Source organism: Pempheris klunzingeri, chromosome 19, assembly GCF_042242105.1.
Source record: "Pempheris klunzingeri isolate RE-2024b chromosome 19, fPemKlu1.hap1, whole genome shotgun sequence".
NCBI classification, from domain to species: domain Eukaryota; kingdom Metazoa; phylum Chordata; class Actinopteri; order Acropomatiformes; family Pempheridae; genus Pempheris; species Pempheris klunzingeri.
In genome coordinates, this window is record NC_092030.1 from 19,162,956 (window position 1) to 19,186,929 (window position 23,974).

At 42.9% G+C, this 23,974-nt stretch overlaps 1 protein-coding gene across 2 annotated transcripts; it reads right to left on the reverse strand.

The window, feature by feature from the left end:
- Positions 1-1,264: 1,264 nt before the first annotated feature.
- On the reverse strand, positions 1,265-23,346 carry tnca (tenascin Ca). 2 transcript variants are annotated; one of them, XM_070850026.1, is made up of 26 exons: positions 22,831-23,346; positions 21,044-22,357; positions 20,406-20,669; positions 20,173-20,288; positions 19,034-19,187; positions 17,380-17,649; positions 16,524-16,709; positions 16,339-16,428; positions 15,907-16,167; positions 12,593-12,868; positions 10,838-11,110; positions 10,405-10,677; positions 10,034-10,306; positions 8,803-9,111; positions 7,009-7,281; positions 6,600-6,722; positions 6,118-6,261; positions 5,852-5,971; positions 5,546-5,689; positions 5,224-5,354; positions 4,168-4,300; positions 3,615-3,766; positions 3,324-3,420; positions 3,078-3,239; positions 2,625-2,788; positions 1,265-2,243 (listed from the first exon to the last, which is right to left on the reverse strand). In XM_070850026.1, exons 1-26 carry the CDS (start codon positions 23,306-23,308, stop codon positions 2,133-2,135), a joined length of 6,291 nt encoding a protein of 2,096 aa, XP_070706127.1. In that variant the 5' UTR covers positions 23,309-23,346; the 3' UTR covers positions 1,265-2,132. The 2 variants fall into 2 exon arrangements, with proteins under 2 accessions (XP_070706127.1, XP_070706128.1); XM_070850027.1 differs by lacking the exons at positions 8,803-9,111; positions 10,034-10,306; positions 10,405-10,677; positions 10,838-11,110.
- Between the last annotated feature and the right edge of the window lie 628 nt (positions 23,347-23,974).

The window sequence follows — 23,974 nt, forward strand, 5'->3', positions numbered from 1 at the left end:
CACAAGGACAGATAATTGTATAATATCCTCACAAGCACTGGAAGGTTCAACCATTAGAAAGACTTCTATTACAAGGTCACTTGACTCATGATGCTTATTTAGAGGCCTCTCGGGATGAAATTTGATCTTAGTTATAGGCGTAAGTACAAATGTAGGCCAACAGTCATTTCTAAATCCTGAACTTCGTGTGGGAAAACTCGCAGGTCTTTGCCAGCGGACATCTAGTGTCTCCATCATTCTGCTCTGCATTCCTCTTTGTCACTTTCAAACAAAATGTTCCAGCACCGTAACAGCTGACAGTGTCGGGCTTCTCTGAGTACACGGAGGTGGATGTGAGCACCAATACTCAGAAACTACGGCTGGGATCGTGACAGTCTGCCGCGGTCGGACCGACCTCGAGGAAGATCGGATGTGAGAGGCCATAATGTGCCCGTTAAAGCTGCAGAACAAACAAAAACAGCACCAGAGGCTGCGGAGGGGAACACTGAGGTGGCTGCAGAGCAAGAAGAAGGATCAACATGAGGCAGGGTCTGCTCACCTGCCTCATGCTGAAAGACAGAAATGACAGTCTGCAAGCCAAATGCAACCAAGTAGGACACGTAGATCTAAACTAAAGTCTCCCTCCTTAAAGTCTCTTGTGAAGCTAGTAAGTCTTCAAATACTCCAACAGCAGCAACTTCAGATCTTCAGATCTGGAGAAGTTTACCTACACGATGGATTTGATGACAATTGTAGAAAGATATTGATTTTGCAAACCTTGCACACAAGGCTCCAAAGGGCTGCAGTTGCAACAGAGAGATAACGCTGACTTTAACCTAAACTTTGGAACAGCGAACACGTCCTGGTACAGAAATATTAGGCTGCACTCAAGCTGCTAAGCTGCTGTCTAATAGGTTTATAAGGGAGCACCTGCACAATGCCAAGCCTGGAGCAGAAACCTTCCTCCTGCATTTAGACCAATGAAGTTGGCCAACATTTTATTGTTTCAGTTTCTGATAAGAAATAGAGGGTTTCTGTCTTAATACACACAGAATGCGGTTTAGTATCTTTTTCAGTCGTACAGGTTTAAGATGGCAACACTAAGACCTGCAGTTATTTCATAAAGAACATGAGTTTATTGACATGTTTATGAACATTTGGCCCACAGTTATGGTTGTTTATAACAATAATTCTTACAGTATTTAATAAAAGTGGCAAAACTTTGATGGAAGGATTAACCAATTAAAAGCACAACTATTTGTTTTTGAAAAACAAACACTTTTTTTCTTAACTTGAATACGTTCCAAGACTTTAAGATGTACTGATGCCATGAATGACTATATAACTGAGACATATTGCAGCACCAGACAACCACAGACATGCAGCACATTAGATTCCTAACCAGAGAGTAAACACTGCCATCTGCTGGAGTGGAGCTGCAATTAAACGTCTTCTTAAAAAAAAAAGAGCTCACACACACTTTTATTAAACTAATATTTTTTTATTTGTATTGAAGGTTGCAGAGCATCAGATTTTTTTCCTCTCTATCAAAATAAGTCAAGCAAAATTTAAATATGAATTTGACTGTATTAGTGGCCTCCTCTTGGTTGTACAGTAAGTCTACGAGAGTTTATTAGGAGTTCTTTATATCCATTCATGTCACTTTATATAATTTATCCTTGGTAATAACTCAAGTTTAAAGATGGAGGAATTGACCATAAACATTTGCCTTATTTTCGGGGGTGTGAGCGGCCCGACGCCTTCTGACTATGTGCCCTTGACATGTTTCTGATTCAGTGGATCCATTTACACCATTTTACAGTTAATTCTCATATGATTACAGATGTTTGGTCTCTATAACACATGTGCTGTATGTCTATTCACGCTCATCAAACTCACCGCTACTTTCTTTTGGAACCCAAAATGTGGGAACGCAGAAATATATTCACACAAATTGGGACGGCTACGCAAACAAACGGCTAAGTGTTTCTTTGGTGTGATGTTACCGGGTTCTTTTCTCACAGCCAGAACTCAACTACATTCAGCATGATTGTCGCTGTTTGTGTGTATTTTAGAGAGTGATTTGAGGATGAGGGAACACAGACGGTCATGAGGGATGGAGATGAGGTGCAGATGAGGAGGGGTTCACAAGTCTATGATCGCTTTTTTCTGCTCTCGAAATTTCTGAAGTTGGCTGGTCTGATCTTCATCTCTGCAAATTCGATTGAGTGTTCGTGGCCCTTCCAGTGGAACCAGTTGATCCCCTGTGGAAAAACAGAATACAAATCATGGGAAAAAGGCTCAGATAGTGAAATATCAAACACGTCAGGCTCTTCTTTCCACACACAACACATCCACCAAGCCACTAACATGGAGGGAAGCCTCCTGGAAAGATCTGATCAGTTTCCTCAATACACAGAAGGTGAAAAGTAAACAGTTACACAATGTTGGAGCGAGTCAGGAAAAAAAAACTGTTTGGGAAATGTTACGTAAAGTGTTTCAAAAAGCAGGATTTGAAAAGGTCCCCAAGACTTTGACTTGACTCTTGAGACTACAAACTGGAAGAAAACTGAGAAAATCTTATATAAGACAACTCAAAACTGCGACATGAGAACAGAGCTGCAGATAAGAGCTGACGTACATACCTTACTGTGACTGTCGTCGCCATATTTCCCCATGAGGTTGACACGATGACAGTTTTTATACCAAAAGGCGCCTTTGTAGGATAAGGCGCAGTTGGTGACAGCGATGTCATTATCGTTGTCAAAGGTGGAGAAGGGTCGACCCTGGTGGTAAGTCATGGAGTCACCTGGTGAAGATACAGACACAGTGAGGGCCAGAAAGCACAGCTCATGTATTCATGCATGGAAATGTGTGAGCGTATTTAAAGAAAGACAAGGCTAGCTGCTTCCATTCTTTATGCTAAGCTAAGCTAATTGGCAGCTGGCTGTAGTTTAATATTTACAATGAGAACAGATGAGAAAAATGACACAACTGTCATGTTTAGCTACCAGCTAATAAAAAGCATATAAGTAATATAAAGTAATAATAATAAGTAACTCCCCAAAGCTGAACTAGTCCTTTAAAGTAATACCCACCCGCTGTTCCACTGTAGGCTCCGATGTAGATTTTGTAGCGTGTTCTTGGCTCTGCAATTGTCAACTTGTCATACTGAGCGTAGGCCGATTCCCCGTGGTCCGTCAAGTCCACTCGCAGCTCGTAATGACCAGAATTTGTGATTTTATGGAGGTTGGAGAGACCTATAATAATTTGATATGTGTGAGTTGGGAAGGAACCGAGTGAGAGAGGCGAAGAGAATAAAGCGAGAAGACGAGTGCTCTTACCCAGCCAGAACTCATCATTCATGCTACCGAAGCCAGCAGTGTAGTTCTTCCAGTTCCTGTAGAATTCCAGCTTTCCATTCTGGCGTCTGAGGAAAACCTGAGGAGGAATCACTTTCATGAGAGTCACAACAGCTTCACAATAATCATAACAAGATCGGCCGAGGTCACGGAGATGCAGTTTGTCATTAGAAAAACAGGCGCTGTATAACTATGCCTGATCATATCCTATTCTATCTGAATTATGGGTTCAAAACTGCTTTTAAGTGGATTCCAGCAGGTTGATTTACTCACCAGCCATCCTCCGCCATCTGTGGTCATGTCACAGTAAACCTGGATGGGCTGGCTCTCCTCTCCTCCCACGTAGATGGTGTACAGACCAGAGGTCGTCTCCCCGTTCAGTAAAATCTGAGCACAGTCCTTAGGGCGTCTGTACAACTGTCCAACTAGAAGCACATATTAAAAAGACATCAACTTTGAGATCTCGGCGACACAGTTGCTTTATCTTCATCACAGGAGAGTAATACAGTATTGTGTGTGAAAGAGAGAACCTTGGAAAGAAGAAAGAAGACTTTAAAAGAAAGGGGAGAAAGGAAAAATAAAAGCTTTTTCCATTGGGAGCAGCTAAGACGGACTGAAAAATAAGCACAGGTGAACGGACTGGAGTATCAGATTAAATGAAAGGAATTTGCATTAGAAGAAATAATATCTGCTGCATCTGGATGATTACGTAACCAGACAACCACCAGACCCTTCACTGCTAATGAGAACCAGCAGGTTAAGTCGATGTTGATTTTAGGGGATGCACACAAATGATCACAAACAAAAAAAATAGGCATGTGCTTACTGGTAGTGAAGACGGTGCTCACGTGACGACTCCTCTGGGCTCCGGCGATGGCCTGCAGCCTGACATTGTACTCTGTGGAGCCAGTTAGCTGTGCCATGCTGTAAGAGGACGCTGTCGGGCTCAGCACCACCTCCTGAATTCATGCACGCACATATAGACACAAAGCATTTACATGGAGCGAGACAATACTGGAGACTTACTGACTAGCCTTTATAGACTTTATAGCCACAGTTTATACTCATTAGAAAACAACTACAAGACTTAAAACATGTTTGACATCCATCAGTTAGATTTTGGTGCTCAAAAAGGGTTACAGTCACGAGCTGTGGTGACTCAAACTGAGCAGGCGATCAATAACAAAACAGACGATGTAAAACATATGGGGGGGATTCAGCAGTTTCAAAATCACTCTTCAAAAGCAGATGTGTGAGAAGAAAGTTGTAATAAACCATCGACTGTATATAAAGATGGACGACGTGACGTGACGGCTCCTTAACAGTGAAGCCAAAACATCTCGATCACCCCCGGGTGACAGCATAGGTCATAAACCCTCACCCTTCGTGCTAGTGGATGGAAAATGGGCCAAACTGAAAAGTCAAAACACACATAAAATAAATATTTCCCAAAGATGGTTTGTACCATTTTAGGTCGTTCTTGTCACGCTGAGTTCATTTTTCTGCTCAGTTTGGTTTTAATTAGTTATTTGATGTTATAAAACGGGTGTGGAACATCATAATTGATGGCCCACTCTAACCTGTGATTAGGTCAGGCGGGTGTATTTGGAGCACAAGTCTCCAAGTTGGAGATCGAAATCTGCGATTATTACTGTGCAGACTCTAAATCACATCATCAGCGCAAGATGGCAAGGGGACATTTTGGCTTCGTTTTTAGTATAAATTCAGTATAAACGGAGAATGATGGCTGCAAACTGCTTAGTAAATCAACCTGCAGCCTTACGGCATGCTTTGGAAAATGCACGTCAGAGACAGTGAGTTTAAGCAGGCTTAACCAAGCAAAGTGTTGTCAGTGAGTGAAGTGATGTGAGGATGTTCGTACCCTGATTACACCATCAGCAGAGGAGAAGGTGAGTGTGTAACCGGTGACAGCGGCCTGTGGAGGTCTCCACGTAAGAGTCGCACTTTCAGTCTGAATGTTAATAGCCGTCAGATCTCGAGGAGGATCCACATCTGAAAATACATCACATGGTACATTTGTCATTCATTAAAATGGTAAATGGTCTGTATTTGTACAGCACCTTTCTAGTCATTTGGAGGAGACTATTCTTTCACACAAGAAACACACTGACGAACTGAACTGTAGCTACAGGTTACACAAGAATCAGTATATATTTGGCCTCAGGTCTTCCCTCTAAACCTACCAGTGGTGAATTCTGTAACAGCAGAGTCACTCTTCAGAGTTTCTTTCACAGCATGTACTCCCACTGTGTAGTAGGATCCTGGAACCAGGGAGCCCATCTCAAACTCCACTATGTTCCCAGAAACATGCTCCACTGTGGGGGAGACTATAAGGCAGGAAACAACCACATTAATAAACCAAATCACACAATAAAAGTCACCCATACACACTTTAATAGTCTGAATTAGTTTCTTTGCACAAATTGTCTAAATTTGTCTAAATTAAGGGCTATTGCAAGAAAATAAAATCGATGTAAACGGAGACGCACCTGAATCCGTGCTGTAAGTAATGACGTAGCCATCGACATTGGCCACAGACGGTTGCCAAAGCAACAGGGCTGAGACGTCGGTGACATTAACGGCAGTCAGGCCCTGAGGTCTGTCCAAACCTGGAGGGAAACAAACAGAAACACAGTCTAAGGGGAAATGGCTTCAGTTAGGTTTTCTAAGAACTGACTCAAACGTCACTACAAGTGAGGGAGGAGGGACTGACGCAGAAGCTGTAAGTGGTGTGTAAGCAAAGAAGAAAGCCAACCTGTGGTTACAGTGTCAGTGCTGGGGTCACTCTCCTCCAGACCCTTCAAAGCACTCACAGTCACTTGGTAGATTTTACCAGGGATCATGTTGGGCAGCAAAGCCTCAAACACGCTGCCATCCACGGTCACGAGCATTGGGCTTCCTGTGGAGGACAGCGGACAGAACATGAGCCCTGTACTAAAAAACAACAACATAAAGTACATTTAAATATGAAATAAGAAGATCTGTCCAATGATGATCAGCATATTGGTAAAACATGTTCGCATGCTCACATTCGCCAATTATCACTAAACAAAAAGTATAACTGTGGCTGGTGAACAGGAAAAGTCATCGGATCGCCAAAATCATTAGGATTCATCCTCTGGGGGACATGAATATCTTAACAACTATTGGATGAAATGCTATGAAATATGAAACTAAATTCAAATGTAAATCCAAGTTGAAAATACAGTTTAAACTGTAAAAGTATTGAGCTCTTACCTCCTTCAAAGGGTACATAGGTGATACGGTAGCTATCCACTGGAGAGCGAGGCATGGACCAGTGAACTATGGCTGAGGAGTCGGTGACTTCAGTGAAGTGCAGTCCCTTTGGAATACTCAGGCCTAGAAAAGTGAAGATGGACATGCGCAGACAAGAAAGCAGAGAGAAAGGTGAGTTAACGTGAAGAAAATATGGCCAATTACATTGCAGGGAAAAATAAGCTTGAGGATCCAAATTAAACTCCAGAAATTAGGTTTCCCATAAGACCATTTTTCCGTTAAGCCTAAACCAGAGAAATAAAGATGATTAGTGGGACTGTAGGTTCAGTTCTGACAGCAGACTTCACACCCGAAACGCAGGAAGATTAGAAATTAGTATAAATCGCAGTTTGCAGTGTTTTTCATGTACCTGTCTGAGCAACCCCAGTAATAGGTTGGGAGCGCTGGTCCAATGTGACACCATACAGCTCGATTTCATACTCGGTGCCACTCATGAGCCCAGTTAAAACCCTTGTTCGTTCATCGCCGCGGACACTGTACTCTTGAGGATGGGCTAATCTTTTGCTATCTCTTATTTTTATCACAAATCTGTCAAACATGTCTTCATCAGCAGTCCACGACAGACGGAAACCGTCAGCTGTGATGTCCGAGACAAAGAGATGCTCCACCTCCGACTCGGCCTCTGGTTAGACATAAGGAGACATAACGTTGCAGCAGGTTTGCCGTTTTCCCGGCAATATTCATCAAATTCTGAGAGATGGCCAAAGACATCAGTTTGGAAGAAGTCAGCAATAGGACGAGGAGGTTTCCAGGTGGCACACAGGGTTATATTCCAGCCTGAAGGCCATGTTGGCCACCTCCTCCAATCTGCCATGCTCAGGCGTCCGTTAGTGGAAATCGGTCAAAAAGACAGCACACGGGCTACAAAGGTGTTTGGGTGAATTAAGAGGACAAGATGCTTTTTGTAAATGTTTATTTATGTCAGTTAACAGGTTCTCAATCCAAAAAAAAAAAGGCGGATCTGTTGGGCGGATTTCAAACACCGGTTGAGACGAGGTCCCCATGCGTCTTCAAGGCCAGCCTAGATGCAGTCAGTGCATTCAAAGGTAATGAAACAATGAGATTAGAAGTTAAATCAACAGACATGTCATGCTCAGAATGTCTGGTTGATTTATCAGTGTTTTCCTACTTTTTGTAAATTTATTCTATTCGGTGGTTTAAGCCAGATCGATAAGCCAGCATGAAATGGGTAACATCGTGGTGGAGGTAACTTTAAAGGCAGAATGAGTAGGATTTGTTGGTTGCTGTTTGTAAAGCCAACATTCAAAGTTGGACCTCTCCTCCCCAGCTAAACTGACTGACTGATTTGCTTTAGGACGCCCGCTAGCAGATGAAAGCCCACCTCAGATCTGAGCTTTATCTGCTTGGGGTTTCACCTCACTACATTTGGTTCTCTCTGCACTGCTTTTGCCATTTTTGTAGGTTCCTCTTGGATGTGTGGTTGCAGACTAGCCTGTTGGCGGCTACACGCCTACTGCCCGAACAGCAAAAAACAAGAAAATAAAGGCAGAGGGAAGGGTCTCTGCAGATACACAGACCACGACACGTTTCTAGTGGGTCATAAGTGAAGATTGAGAAAGACAATTTTTTTGAAGATCTTACTCATTCTACTTTTAAAAGCAGTCCACAGACATCTGTGCGGCACCAATCAGAAATCTGAAGGAAAACACATTTTAAAATATGAAAACAAACAAGTGTTTGCTTGCTCATATTTTGGAGGCGAGAAGAAACAGATGGGAGCTCTACATCTAATCCTCCCGGCGACGAAGCTGCATACCAAGGAAATTCTTAAAACAAAAGAAAGGGAGATCATTCTGGAAAAGAGTTGTGTTATAAATCTGAGTTCAGGTTAGTACTGAGCTGAAACCTCACCATCAAAACATGGCAACAACCAGAACCTAGAGTTATAAATTCTCAAGCTAATTTTGTTAAAAGCTAATTCTATAGGGCAACTGTTATCTTAAATATTCTTTACAAAAAGCATGAATATCAAAGAATCGTGCCATTTGTAAACCTGCTAGGTTGTGATGGTGAAACTTCAGAATTGGATCATAAGGTTAAACATTATACAGCAGTTTCATCAAAATAAGGAACTGTGTAGTTTAGTAAGACGAGGGGCCTGGCAGGGCACTGTGAGCGGTACCTGTCACAGCCACTGTAGTCAGAGGCCGAGAGAGAAGCCCCGACTCTGACACCCCTGTCAGCCTGACCTCATAGCCTATGCCGGTGATGAGGCCCCAGATGTCCAGGTGACTTTGGTTTCCTGGCACAGTGAACTCCTGAGGCTCCAGCAGCCAGCCAGAGTCTGTCACCACTATGTGAAAATGGCTGAAGCCGCCACTAGAGGGGGCTAATTCGTCCTGCTGCAGCTGCTGCTTCACCTCCCACGACACGCGGAAGCCGTAGGGGGAGATGTTGGAAATGGTCAAGTTTTCCACTTTAGGCAGAGGAGCTGGATGGCAGTGGGTTTGATTTTTTTGTAGTGAGAAGGAACAAACGTGGGAGGGGGAACAAGAGTGAACAACCAAGTGTGCAATGGTTGCAAAAGCAAAATCAAAAAACCTGTTCATCCTGTGAGGTGATCAGGTTTAACGAAGCAGAAAGTAGTAAAGAATACAAACATCTGACCTGAATGGCTCCACAATTTAAACGCCAAAACACATTAAAGGCAAATTTGGCATGCATCACAGTGGTTCATACACCTCTAAGAGACAGTTTTAAACTTATAATGGGGTTTACGATCAGATGCCACAAAACAACCGCAGTGAACAAGGACGTGATGAACCATCACCGCAAAGACTTCTCACAATAAAGCAAAGATGCTCCTGAATGACAATTAGAAGAAAGGCATCCCAAAATATGACAACAAAAACTTCTTGTAGAAAACGTCATGGTAATTATTATCTCTCACTAGAAATCAACACAAAAACCTAGTGGCCATCAGTGGCACTGCATCTTCACACCACTCTGCAATGGCGTGTATTCTTAATGCAAATTATAAATTATGACGTCTTTGTATTGGTGCACTTGAGTATCAGTTCTGAAGTATTAGTTCTGTTTATAAAAGCTAATTATTAAGTATAAACGCCAGCTACTTTTAATGCTAGCCAACTGATCGTATCCATCCATCCATGTCTGACCTCCTTGGGGTTAATAAATCAAAAGGTTTCACGCTGCCAGTTTGTGCAAACGTTGTTGATGCTAAGGATGCGTGTCAAATTTGCTTTTAATGCATTTCAGGCTTTAGCCCTGCAGATGATAAATAATAAATTCTAAGGTATTCTGCTGTATTAAGCTGATAGCAGGAGACACAAAAACATGACTATTTACAACTACAAGTGATGAGAGTTTAAGATGAGTAAAATACATAGTACCTGTGACAGCGTGGGCCAACACAGAGGGGGTGTGACGCCCATGAGAAATACCGTACAGTTCAATATCATAGCCTGTGGCATCCATCAGGTTAGAGATCGTAATGTTACGGGCTTCACCGGGCAGCCTGAACTCCAGCGTATCAGACTGCTGCTCAGGGTCACTGACCCGGATAACAAAGCCATCAAAGTGGCCTGACACAGTGCTCCAGGACAAGCTGAGGTTATGTGGGCTCACAGATGAAGCAGCTATGGGCCCCAACTGTGGGACATCCTCTGAACAGAAAAAGAACACGGCTTTTCAGTTATGTTGTGCTGATAAATCACAATGTGGTTGGCACATGCAGTGTCAAAAAATGCATGTAATCTGATACCTGTTGTAACTACGGCAAATAGGGGCTGCGTGTTCTGTCCACCAGTGCTGGCGTACAGCTTTATGTTGTAGCTTGTGCTTGCTTTGAGGCCGCCCATGACTGTGGAGCGCACGTCTCCTGGCAGCGCGCGCCCCATTGCCTGCGAGGGCAAAGCAGACTCTCTGACTTCTACTATAAAGTTATCAAAAGCCTTTTCTCCTGTCCGCCACGACAGAGAAATTCTGTCTGAGGTAATGTTAGAAACAACTAGCCTGGACAAATCCGGCTCTTCAGCTACAGGGAAGAGAAAGATACGAAATATTTTCACTTAAGTTAGTAGAAAGCATGTATTTGTCCCTATATGCATACAGGCCCAAGTCAACTTTACAATGCAGATATATATAATATTTAAATAAACTATTCCTTGTATGACAAATACATAAAATCAGAATACCTGTTGATGCAACAATACTGACAGCACTTGTTCGGGATCCCTTGTAAGTCCCATAGAGGTAGGCTACATAGTCAGTGCTGGGCCTGAGCCCTGTGACGTCGTGGGACTTTACATTGTGGGATATGTTATATTCCTTTGGCTCCATCAGCCAATCAGAATCAATTATCTCCAGGATAAAACCATCAAATTGTCCTTCAGTGCCGTTCCAGAAGATTGAAAAGCTCTCTGATGTTAAGTTTGCGATATATACTTTGCCAACCACAGGTTGATTCACTAAAGAGAGAAATCATTATTAGATATTTATCAAAAAAAAATTTGCAGAACACATAATGAGATATTACAAATTATTGGTAGCCGGTTGGTTTGATTTATCATATAAATGTGTTTAGTGTTCCAGGCCACTCACCACCACCCACTTGCAATTCCCGATAGTCTGAGTAGTTTCATAAAAGATTCAACACATGCATATATTTTTGCATTTAAAAAAAAGCACAGTTAACTTAGCAGCTTGAATTTTAAACCAATTATGCCTATTGCTTTTAATAAAAACATATTCAGATGGAAAAACGTGTAATGCCAAGGGCAAAAACACAAAAGCCTTTGTGGTAAATAGCTTAAGAACACTAGCCTGCAAGTTTAAATGAATGAAATGTTGATTTAAATGTGAAAATGTGGCAAAGGAGGAAATATAAGAGAACTATAAATCTCTTTCATGCATATGGAGGAAGATCTGATCGTGCAGTTGATCCGTTAACAGTCAATTCTGCATAATGTTGCATCACAGCTATTCAAAGCTGAATAGGAAGTTAAACTAATAAAAATAAATGTTTCCATGCAATGAGAAATACAATCAGGTGCATGCAAACATGCAGCAGACAATTTAAGCATCATTCAGATGTAAAACAAGATGGCGTCACTGTTAACCTCAGATTATATCATTTGCTTTTTACCTTGATAATGACAAGAAGATTTAATCATTTGCCACCAAGTAGTTCAAGAGGAAATGAGGATATTTACTTTGATGTTCTGTGAAAATAAAATTTATCAGAACCGACAAAACTAGACTGTCTCAGTTCACACAAACTAACAGAACTCAAATGTCACATGTGAGCACTTACACATCCATAGGCAAATGATCCCTCAAGGTTAATCAATTATACACTGAATGAGCGTTGATGGGATGAAATGAGATGGTCACGCCGTCATGGTGTGACAGGCGTGTGAGGGTGAAAGTTATTGGTTTGCTTTTGCAATCATTGCAGCACATCAGCGTCAAATCTCACCACAATGCAGGAGATGGTAGGGGTGGGGGGGTGGGGTGGGGGGGCTTCATGCACTTTGGTAACTGGGGTTGAGGGAGCAGTCCGGGCGGGGTAAGGGTGAACATTTGAGGGGCGTTTGCGTGGCTCAGTGATGCGGCGTTGGTGCCCATCACCCTGCCCTCTCTCTCAGCTAGACAGAAACAGTGGCCGGAGGGTAAAGAATGGTTCATGGCATGTTGGTTAAGATGAAGCAGGACCCTGTGGCCAGGGTGTCGCACAGTGATGACAAATCAGGAATTAGGTTATTATGACGTTCTCGTTTCATGCAGCGAGATGTGGACGCTCCACTGTGAGTGGGACAAGAAAGGTTCAAGTGTCTGTGTGTGCTTCACAGAGACCGACTGAAACAGACAGGTAGTTAAAATAATCAAAAAAGGAGAGAAACTTAAAGAGTTAGAGGACAAAACGCTGCAACGCTGCAAGTTGCAGGTACCTGTGGTGGCTTCAGTGTACACGGGTTCAAGGAAGGAGCCTTGATACATCCCAAACAGGCCAACCATGTAGCTGGTGTTGGGATTCAGCCCGGAGATGCCCAGGCTGAAAGCGTCTCCAGACACTGTGAGGTTCTGGCTCTCTGCGAAATTCTCCAAGTTTGTTACCTCAATGACAAAGCTGTCAAACTCCCCACCCGTGGGGCTCCAGGACGCTGTGAAGCTATCCCATGTATTGTCAGAGATGGTGAGGTTCATCACCATGGGCTTCAGGTCCTCTGGTAGATAGACAGATCAGAGTGGGGTCAACTGAGTGGCAAAATGGATTATAAAAATCACTCTCACATTCAACTTTTCAAAGCACATTATTCATTGCATAAGTACGAGACAGTATTGGGGCCACAGTTTAGGGAAAGTATTCTTAGACTTTCAGAACTGAACTAGGACAAAAACAAGAGAAAAAAGTAAAGATTTTCCTCTATTGACATTTACATATTCTTTAAAAATCATTACTCGATTTAAGGGGATTTAAGATTCAAGAAAATAGGACAACTGTCTCAGGAAAAGACCATGCAGTCATCCAGAAATATTTAGAGTATAAACAATAGATGGATGTGATGATGATGGTTGTGATGAATAACTACAAAAAGAAATACTTGTTCCATGTACCTGTTGTAGCAAAAACTTTGAGAGGTAAAGATCGCCTCCCTTCCACCAGCCCTTGCAATGTAATATTATAGTGTGTAGACGGTGACAAACCATCTATCTCAGTCTTCCTCACATTTCCTGGTAGTGTGGTCACATGAGTTTGTGTTGCCCCTGACGGAGCATCAACCTCCACCAAAAAGCTATCAAACACCTCGTCAGGCGCAGACCACGCCAGGCTCACACTGGTGGAGGTAACACCGAGTGTGAGGTTCCCCAACACGTCCAGGCTCAAGCTTTCTGGCTCGGCACCAGAACTCTTGACATCAGTATGAGAAATGGAAGGAGCCTCAGTGTTTAGAGGATGGAGGGGATCTAGGTTTTGAGCTGCTTTAGCATCCAGAGCAGACTGTGGGGTTGTTGGGGCATCTTTGATGTGCAGCGTAAGCACATCTGAGGAGGTAGGCTTTGGTGCTAAAGTGAATAAAAGCAGGTTAAACAATTGATTTGTTACCAGCTCTGCTGTTCACTGAAAAAGAACCTGTGAAGAAGAAACTGGGTTAAAATAAGAATACTGTAGAAATCAAAGCAAATAATTCTGCACAAACTTTTGTCTTTGAATCATTATTCCTGTGAAGTTTATCATTTTCTCTTATTATCCCTGTATTTCCAGGACCAGGATTTATATCATCAAGCCACAGCTAAGGCCTTAATGGCATTTGAGTCAGTGCCATTAATTTTTGAAGCCTCTGAGTAGTCCACCAAAGTGGAAGTACACAGTTGTCTTCAAATGGTTGGTGAAGCCATGCACAGCCATTTTGTTGCTAAAGAAAGACTCTTGAGTCACTTGTTTGACATGCGAGTGACGTATGCTGTAATCTTCTCCGACTGCTAGAAAATCATTTCATTGTGTAAATGGGATTGACGACTATGAATGATGCAGATGGAATTAGTGGCACAGGCTTTCAGAGAACAAAATGGTTGCATTTAATAGCTGAAACGCAGGAAGAATTCAGGAGAGCTAGTGTACTATAACCTCTTGTATCTGAAGGTATTAATGGCTCAGAGAAGAAAGAGTTCCCACTGCGGATGTCTTCATGTATTTGAATTTTGGGAAGCAACATTTTGCCTGTACTGAAGCCTTGCCAGAAGACAGATGGGATGAGATCAAATGAGTTTTTTGTGAAAATACAATAATCTCTGGTGAGTTTGTCATCATACAGTGTCATGCTAAAGGTTACGGAGTTGACAGCTGCTAAAAAAAATCTTTGTTGCGAAATCTTCATGAATAAAATACCAGCATGCAAATCATTGCTACCCTGACCTGAGCAACTATTTGGCCTCTATGAAACAGAATGTATTTCCGCCTGAGGGAGAAGCTGTCAAAAAAATAAAACTGTCTCTAAAAAACATTCAGTCTAAAAGAGAGTCTTATACCTGTGACTGCAACAGCTTCAAGTAGCGCAGATCTCTGGCTACTGGTTATTCCATAAAGTTTTATTTGATACTCTGTCGATGCCGCCAGGCCTTGGATTCTAGAGCCAGTGGCATTTCCAGGAAGTTGGGCCTCTCTCACATCCCATAATCGCTGAGTGTCTTTATACTCTACTGTGAAACTATCATAGACATTGTGAGCCTTTAGTTTCCACGAGAGGTCAAATCCTTCAGGCGTGATGCCTGAGATAGTCAGCGTTCCAAGCTCATCCTCAGGCTCCGTCCCAGAAAACTGGGACTCGGAGGGGTCTAAAAACACAAAGCTAATGACATTGTCCTCCGAGCCTGTGGGAGTCGTTAGCTCACGGTCGTCAGAGTCGGCTAAATAAAATGTGAAAGAGGCTATAAGAAAAACAAAAAGGTACAAATAAAGAAAACATCATTTAAGTGTAAGTGTATCTCATATTCTTGGTGTTGGTTGGCTGTAGGTTTATTTCCAGCCATCAAATCTCTATACTAGCACTTCTAAATCCCAGCGTTTCTAGTTGTGATCTTTAAGATTTACAGTCTATATTCACTGAGCAGCAGTGACTGGTGTATCTGTTTACAGTGCAGCCAAACAAACTCACATTGTTTTGATAAAGAAGTCAGTTAAAAATAATCAAATTCATGCTGCACACAGAGTGAGTAGTTTCTGTTATCAATCGCTGTCAGCGCTATTTGCTCGTTGTGCAGAAGTATATATGAAGCAGTGGCAGTAGGAATTGTTCTGTTTGCATTAGCAGTGACTTATTACAGCTCTCATTTGGTGTAAAGACAATCAAAAGTAAACAGTGTTGTCAATGAGATAAAAATTGCCCTGGACTATGTCAATACATCGTTTTCCTGTAAATCCAAAGTCAAAGTGGGACTGATGGACTGCCAATAACAATAAAAACCTTTCTATAGAGACACATAATCATTGAATGTTACATTACAGAAACGTATCAAAAATGGGGTACCCAATAATACTGGAAGACAAGCCATGAAGAAAACAAACATTCATCCCAACACTCCTAAATTTAGTGAATGAGAGGAAAGAGAAACCATCTTTTTACTCTGTGCTAAAAGCTTTTTATGCCTGCAGAAATTCTAATGGACATAACAGTGTATTTTGTATCACAAATTAGTTTTTACCCTCCTTTGAAGACACGTGTTAACATTTCTTTTGTGGTAAAATGTGTGTTTTCCTACCCACCTGTGGATGCAAGCATCGTGACTGGCAGGCTCCTCTTGTGACCCCTGTCTGCAGTCAAAGTGAGGGTGTAGCGCATTCCAGGCGTTAGGTTGGACAGGACATGGCTCGTGGCTGTGGCAGGGATCTCCTCCTCCTCAACCTGGCCATCCCTGGAGACGTACACCAGCCTGTAGCCGCTGACCTTGGCCTGAGGTTTCTGCCACCTTAAGGTGAGGGAAGTCTCTGTGGACTCTGCTTCAAAATCTCTGGGAGGATCGATATCTGACATGGGAGAAAAATGTGTGGAAAACCTAAGCTGAATTTGTAAAATCTCTTGTCATGTCTATTGGATGCTCAAGAGAACTCCCACTAGTTTCATTTTGTCACTTTACTTGCCAGCTCTATATTTATCAAGGAGGACTGTTTGAACAGCTGCTCGGCAGCTTCTCTCACCAGTTGCTGCATTTGTAGTAGCAGGGATGCTCTCTCTCTCATTCTTCAAAGCAGTCACACCAATCCCATACTCTGTCCCTGGCCTCAGCCCTGCCATACAGACAGAAGAAAAATTAGGACGTAGTATGACTAATTAAAGTTGTGCGTGGCTGTACTTAAAGATAAATGTCCCGTATGGCCCGTACCAGTGATAGTAGCTTTTGTGGTGTCTCCTGGTCCTCGTGGGAATACCTCTTCACCATGAGCCGCTCCAGAGAGGGGACTGTATTTCACTCGATAGCTGCCAACATCAGCTTCACTGTTACTCCACTCCAGAGTGATGCTGTCATCTGTCTGGGACACAGCCTGCAGGTCCGTGGGAGCATCCAGAGCTACAGTAAGAAGAACACATTTATAATCACAATCAACAACTTTCTGCTCACACACAGACATGGAATTTATAGTTTTGTACTTTATTTGAAATTGGGACGCTCCAATCTGTGGAATGAAAACATCCCAAATCATCACAAACTGAATATGAAATACTGTAAAATATATCCACACTCCAGTTCTGCAATACTGGACAGCTTCACTCACACACATAAATTGATACTTACGATTTCTGTTAGAAAATCTCAGTAATTTACTAAAACAGCTGGTCACCATAGTTTTTAGCAAAAGCTACTCAAACAGGCCTAAATTGTGCATTTATTGGAGACTATTTCCAGGATTAATACACATATGAGTCTCTGGTGACCATTTCCAAGGTTAGGATGGTGTGTGTGTGGGATAGAGTCAAATTACAGTGTGTGTGTGTGTGTGTGTGTATGGCAATGAAGGAAAATGAAGGAAACAGTCCGACTCACTTATGTGATTTACATAGTTTTTGGACAACAACGGAGCTCTATAGCACAAAGGAGTACATCAGATACATCAGGCTTTGGATACACAGACATTTCTTGTTAGTAGATAGTTTTTGATGGGATTTGTTGACACTGCAAAAACACAAATGAAACTATAAAAGAGAAATCTGCAGTTACTGCTATCAAAAGCCTGTAGTACCTGTAGTGAATGTGGTGGTGACGGGGTCACTGGTGATGTCTCCACTCCTGGAGATGAGCGACACTTTGTACTCGGTGTCTGGCCTCAGGCGGTCAATGCTGTATTGTTTGTCTGGGAGGGAAATCTCCACAATGGTCTCATCTGAGGGGTCGGAGCTGGGCCCGTAAAACATGGTGATTCTGTCCACAGGAGCCACCGGCAGAGACCAGCTGACCAGAGCCGAGGAGTCCGTCACATCCTTCACCTCCACCTGCTGGGCGCCGTCAATCTCTGGGGTGGGAATTTGGGTGAGAGAGGAAAGGGTGAGTCCAGTCAAAAAGAAATATTTTGTCCAATATTTTTGCCAATGACCAAATACCTTAAAAAATAATGGCAATCCACTCCGGCTTTTCCTTGTATTAGTACTAACTGGCAAATGTTAGCATGATAGCATGCTAAACTAAGACACTATATCCGTCTCAGTGGAAATACTAAAATGTTAATTTTTGATCATTTAAAAATTTGGACAGAGCCTAGCTAGCCGTTTCCAGTCTTTACACTAAGTAATCCAATTCTCAACAAGCAAATATGTGTATTACCCATAATTTTGCACTGTTCCTTTAAGGTTCATAACCAGATAAGTGTCTATATCAAAGATTTAATAGTCTCTATAGCAATGTTTTAACTTCTACAAGTTAAATTCAGAAATTACTAAAGAAAGATCAAAGATACTGGCTGAGAAAATGAATCTGCGCTGGTGTGAGACCAAACACTTGCACTGCTGCCATGTTTTATTAAGCCTTTGTACATAAAACAGCCCTGTAAGACTCAACTTGGCTCTCACAAGACAAAGCAATAACTTGGATCAACAAGGGAAAGGCCATCATGAAAAATAATGAGATTCCCTTTCACTCCGACGCTGTGTTTACTACATGACAAATCTCCTGTGTCTACATGTGGAGGAGACGTCTCTCCTCCATGTTTTGGAGCTGTGATAAAAAGACCTCTGGGGGGTGAAAGGGTTGCAAAGGTTTAGTCTTACTTCGATCATTCATTTCTGGGAGCTGTGTCTACTTTCAGCCTACACAAATAAATGACATCAGAAATGCAATGGTGTGATACCCAGGGAGTTCATCAACACAGACTGCTGAACTAAATGGCTTTTCCATGCACAGTGGAAGTTATTTGGCCTAACGTGCCATATCACTCGCATAAGCAACTGAAAGCATTTCACAACGTAATGTATGGTGTAATACTGCAATAAAAGTTTCACCAAGCAGGGAACACGAGCTAAAAGCAAGATTTAGTGGAAAAAAAAAAAACTATTACATGGTAAGCTGAGATTCAATCTGTCTGAGTGATTAGTCTTCAGTGAAAATCTGTTAGATGGAACTGTGGCGAGCCAGCAGGGATTTCCTGTTGTTACTCTTCTTTTCATTATGGAATTTCACTCTGTGACATTAATGTATTATTTTTACTCTGTACTCAAGACAAGTGACATTTTTTGTATCCTACCACACCGCTAATAGCTGCCAGACTCAGCAGGAAAATGACATACCATCTAAACTGGATACTTAGCACCAAGTGTGTGTGTTTTTTTTTTTAAAGCATCTATGAGCTCACCAGTTCTCTCCAAATACTCCAATAAAGTGTTTGTGCACAGCCACACACTCACTGGTAGTGACTTTTTTGGATGTTTGGGGCCCTCTGGTGTTGTTCTTGATGACGTTTATGGAGACTTCATACTCCTGTCCTGGTCCGAGGCCCGACTGGAGAAACTGGTTTTGAGAGGGTGGCAGGGTGCTCACCACTTTTCCATTTTCTTCTTTCTGCAATGACACATTATGCATGAACGAATGTAAAATAAGGACACGCACACATGACAATAGATGACTGTGACAAAATCAGGTCAAGGAAAAATCAGACATCACATTTTTGCACGCTGACTTCAGAGGATTTAAATTAAACCCAGATGGTCAATATTTTGATTTTTGTAAACAGTCCTTTCATATTTTTATTGGATTTTAAGCCTCAGGTTCCACATTTTAGAAAAACGAGTTAGAGTTAGAGCTTCTACATGAATCACACGGGTGCCATCTTGTTTATGTAATACAACTAAGATCTTCTCACTGTGTATCCATGTGTCTGAAGTTCAGATGTGAGATTTATTTTTCAATTTGCTTTGAACATTCCTTGTGTTCAATTTTATTCTCTTAAACTCAGAGAGGTCCCTCTACCAGTTCTGCTACTGATCCAACAAAACTGTGTTTCTGATCTTCATAAAACTTCAGACAGCAGGTTAAACAAACTATGGAACAATGCTGTATCAAATAAATTGAGCACTGCTGAAACATTTATGTATGCGTGACATGGTAGCTGTCTATTTAGACAGCACAGGAAATGTGTGAGAGGTCTGATAACCTGACAGAGAACTGTTGAGTATTAGACTACATCACACAGCCCATTATCAAAATTAACATGAAGGTCAGGAGGGGACAAGACATTTAAAAATGGGTAAAACTCTGCAGCAACTGCAAAACTTAAAAAGGTTTCTGACTTATCAGCTGGCACAGTAATTTAGTCTCAAAGAATTACTGCCTCGGATTCGGAGCGGAAGATTTACCCGCATTTCTATGACATCCAGACTTGCCCTCACTGAGGTTTTCCATATGTCAAAGCAATTTTAAGGGTTAGCACTGAAATAAATCCATGTTTTGCTGAGATGTCCAATAAACTGGCATAGCTTATCACCTCTTTTTCCGTGTCTGTTAATAAATTCCTGAGCAAGCCTTCAAAAGAGACGGGCAGACTGACCGTGTTGCGGAAATAGATCTCCCAGCCATCAAAGGAGATGTCCAGCTGGTCCCACATCACCTCCACTGAGGTTTCTCTCACCGATTTGAATCTTAAACCCTCTGGTTGAGGGAGATCTGGAGGGACGGAAACAAAAAAATAATCAGAAAACACTGACAGCTAAGCCGTATAACCCTTTTTATTTTATTTACATTTATTCACAATAAAGTAGCATGGAGTCGACATTGACGTACTTGTGGCCACCCTGGCGCTGACAGGGATACTCTTCTTGTTGCTCAGAACAGCATAGACGTTGATCAGGTACTCGAGGCCAGGTTCAAGCTCTTTGACAGTGGCAACAGTTTTGTCTCCTTGCACAGTGAACTCCCGGTGAAGACCACCAGGACGGGTGGGCACATACGTCACAAGGTACTCTGTGACCAGCATCTCGTTGTTCCAGGACAGGTCCACTGTCTCACTGGTGACCTCGCCAACGGTAAGGTCTTTTGGAGGAGACACTGGAAAAAACGAAAGCAAAAAATAGTTGCAGAGGGTGTTCTCTTGGACAGTTTCTCATGCTCTCAATCACAGAGTATCCACCACAGAGAGCTAATGAAAACTCCAGAGCCACATCTGGCTGTGGTGTGAAGAAGTGCCAAAAAAGTGTGAACAAAGTGCAGACAACGGCAATATACCAACCAAAATCCTTTTATATATTCACTAAAATAGTTTCTCTCAGGATGAGTGGAGAGTGAATTTTGAGAATAAGAGGAAATTACATCATGTTGGATTTGCTTTTATAGTCCATCTAGTTGACACATGGAAAACATCACGACCTGTAAACTGCCAAATGTTTGTGTGTATGTGCACTGAAATGAACAGCGCTTCTTACCCTCTGAGCAGTCCTCTCCAATGTATCCCTCATCACAGACGCACTGGCCATTCATGCAGCGGCCTTTGTCCTGGCAGTTGTTGAGACAGCTCAGCTCTGCACAGCTTTCTCCTTCATACCCACTCTCACATTGGCATTTTCCATTGATGCAGCGCCCCCTGTTGTTGCAGTTACCTGGGCAGGCGTGCACAGAGCAGTCATCTCCTGAGTAGCCTTCCTGGCAGACGCACTTGCCATCTGCACAGTAGCCCCGGGCCAGGCAGTCGTTGGGACAAGCTTTCTGACTGCAGTCTTCCCCGGCGAAGCCTTCGTCACAAACACACTGCCCATCGATGCACCGGCCGCGGTTTCGGCAGTTGTTAGGGCAGCTCAGTTCACCGCAGTCCTCGCCGGTGAAGCCTGCGTGACACACACAACGTCCCTCAATGCACTCGCCGCGACCGTAGCAGTTTGAGGGGCAGGTCCTGATGCTGCAGTCCTCACCGGCGAAGCCTTCTTCGCACACACACTGGCCATTAACACAGCGCCCCCTGTGTCGGCAGTTGCTTGGACAGGAAAGCTCAGCGCAATCATCTCCTTGGAAGCCAACATCGCAGGCGCACTGTCCATTTATGCACTGGCCTCTGTGGTTACAGTTGTTCAGACACGCTAACTGGCTGCAGTCCTCACCTTGGTAGCCCGTGTCGCAGATACACATCCCATTGAAGCACGTTCCTCTGCCATTACAGTCGTTGAGGCAGGTGAGCTGAGAGCAGTCTTCTCCACTGAAGCCGGCGATGCAGACACACTGGCCATCTACACAGAAACCATTTCCATGGCAGTTATTGGAACAGGTGCGCTCTCCACAGTCCTCCCCGGTGTATCCCTCATCGCAGTAGCAGGTTCCATTCAGACAGCGGCCGCGGTCGTAGCAGTCTTTAGGGCAGATGAGTTCAGAGCAGTCGAAGCCAGTCCAGGGTTCATCGCACATGCAGTCTCCGTCGTCACAGCGCCCACGACCACGGCAGTTATTGAGGCACTTGGTTTGAGAGCAGTCTTCGCCAAAGAAACCATCCGAGCAGATGCAAATGCCGCCCACACACTGGCCGTGGGCTCCGCAGTCCACAGGGCAGACGTCAAGTGTGCAGTCTTCTCCGGTGAAGCCTTTGAAGCACTCACACTTTCCGTCAACACAATGGCCACGGTCCTGGCAGTTATTGGGACACTCGGGTTCAGTGCAGTTGGGTCCCTTCCAGCCAGGCTCACATGCGCAGCCACAGGTTCCAGTGCTGTAGTTTCCATGACCGTTGCAGTAAGGTTTAGTTCCCACCTCACCTTTGATAAGAAAGTAGAAGTTTTTTCAAGGTTCAATTGTCTTTGTTTTTCAGTGTTTCACCATAAATCACAACATTTTGTGGAACATCTCTGTGGTATTGTGTTTAATTATTTTGTAACATCAGTTCTTTTAATAAAATCAACTTGAGAATTTCTGTCATTAAAGCAATAGTCCATTTGTCATTATGCTGAGTTTAGCAACCACCACTTCTTACTTTCACTGATATTCAGTTACTGTATGTCATGGCACGTCATTTGAGCCGAACAAAGTCTTATTCAAAGTAACAGATGACTTGATGGGAGTATTACACCCCCACATCAAATTCCTCAACTACTCAGATGAATGGAACAGATGTGCCCTATACTGATGGAGTTACATAGTATTCTTAGTGTTCACAATGAGAAATTAAGAATTATTTTACTGCATTGGCTATAATCTATATATCCATGTATGACAGATCGATTACACCTACCTGAGACCTGTGCACTGCAGCAGGCCCCATCAACACTGCACTGATCTCTCAAAGCTGAAACTTCTCCCTCCAGCATCTCCAACCGGCTCATGAGGTCTTTTAGGGCGGGCAGGTCGTCAGTACAACCACAGGCTTGCCGAGGTATGTTGATGCGGTGGGTGAAGACGATCTGATTCTCCCCTTGGAGAGTGTGCTCAGTGGCGTGATGGCCCGAAGAGACTGCTGCATCTTGGGGATGGAGCTGCACGCTGTCGGGAGCGTCCAGATTCACTGAGCACAGGGCGCTGGCAGGAACATTGATGTTATAGACGTGGTTGAAAACCACGGGGTCGCCAGCATTGGGAAGACTAATGTTATGTTCTTCAGGGGTTGCCGGAGCCTGTCGTTGATGCCTTAGGACTTTCTTCACGAGCCCAGCATTCGTTAAGCTGAGCAAAGCAGTCAGGAAGAGGCAGCTCAGAATGCCTCTTGCACCCATGCTAAACCTGGGATGTGGATTTGGCAAGATAAATATCACCTCTGGACCTCTGACTATTGGCCAGTCCTGGTTAATGTGAAGGTTCTGGAAAACAGAAAGGAAACATATCACACAGATGCATTTTGTTTTATTGAACTTACTTTTTTTTTGCTTTTCTTGAACTTAAATGATAGCAATAATATTATTAGGTTTTGAACTGAAAATAAATAAATCAATAAATAAAATAATGATGCCACCTTGTGCAGTATTATTGTGATGGTCATTTTCACTGCTTTTCATAGACCAATAATTAAATCAACTGGGAGAAAATGTAAATACAAGTTTGTGGTTTCACAGAGGTTATGTGTCAAACTAGTTCTTGGATGGGGGCAGTAAAGTCACGTTCATATTTAAAGGGACATGACAGTGAAATCGATCTTACTTTCTGCAAAAAAAAAGCAAATAAGATTTCCCTTAACATTGAACTATTCCTTTAATAACCCAGATAACAGCTTGAAAAACATCTTCAATCTGCACACAGTAAGAATGAGCAACAGACTGATACTGTAATGACCCAAATGACAACCCAACAATTAGATCCATTTGCTAAAATCAATGAGCTACAACAGAATACTGCAAGTCACTGTGGGTGCAGGAGTCTACCACATCAGAGGATTATATAGTGAT

What these genes read in the sequence shown, in the direction of transcription:
- tnca (XM_070850026.1), bottom strand. Translation starts at nt 23,308, where the DNA reads ATGGGTGCAAGAGGCATTCTGAGCTGCCTCTTCCTGACTGCTTTGCTC. An exon ending in GAATGATGAGTTCTGGCTGG is followed by an intron (nt 3,240 to 3,323) that starts GTAAGAGCACTC and finishes AAATTATTATAG; the next exon opens with GTCTCTCCAACCTCCATAAA. An exon ending in GCGACGACAGTCACAGTAAG is followed by an intron (nt 2,244 to 2,624) that starts GTATGTACGTCA and finishes GTTTTTCCACAG; the next exon opens with GGGATCAACTGGTTCCACTG.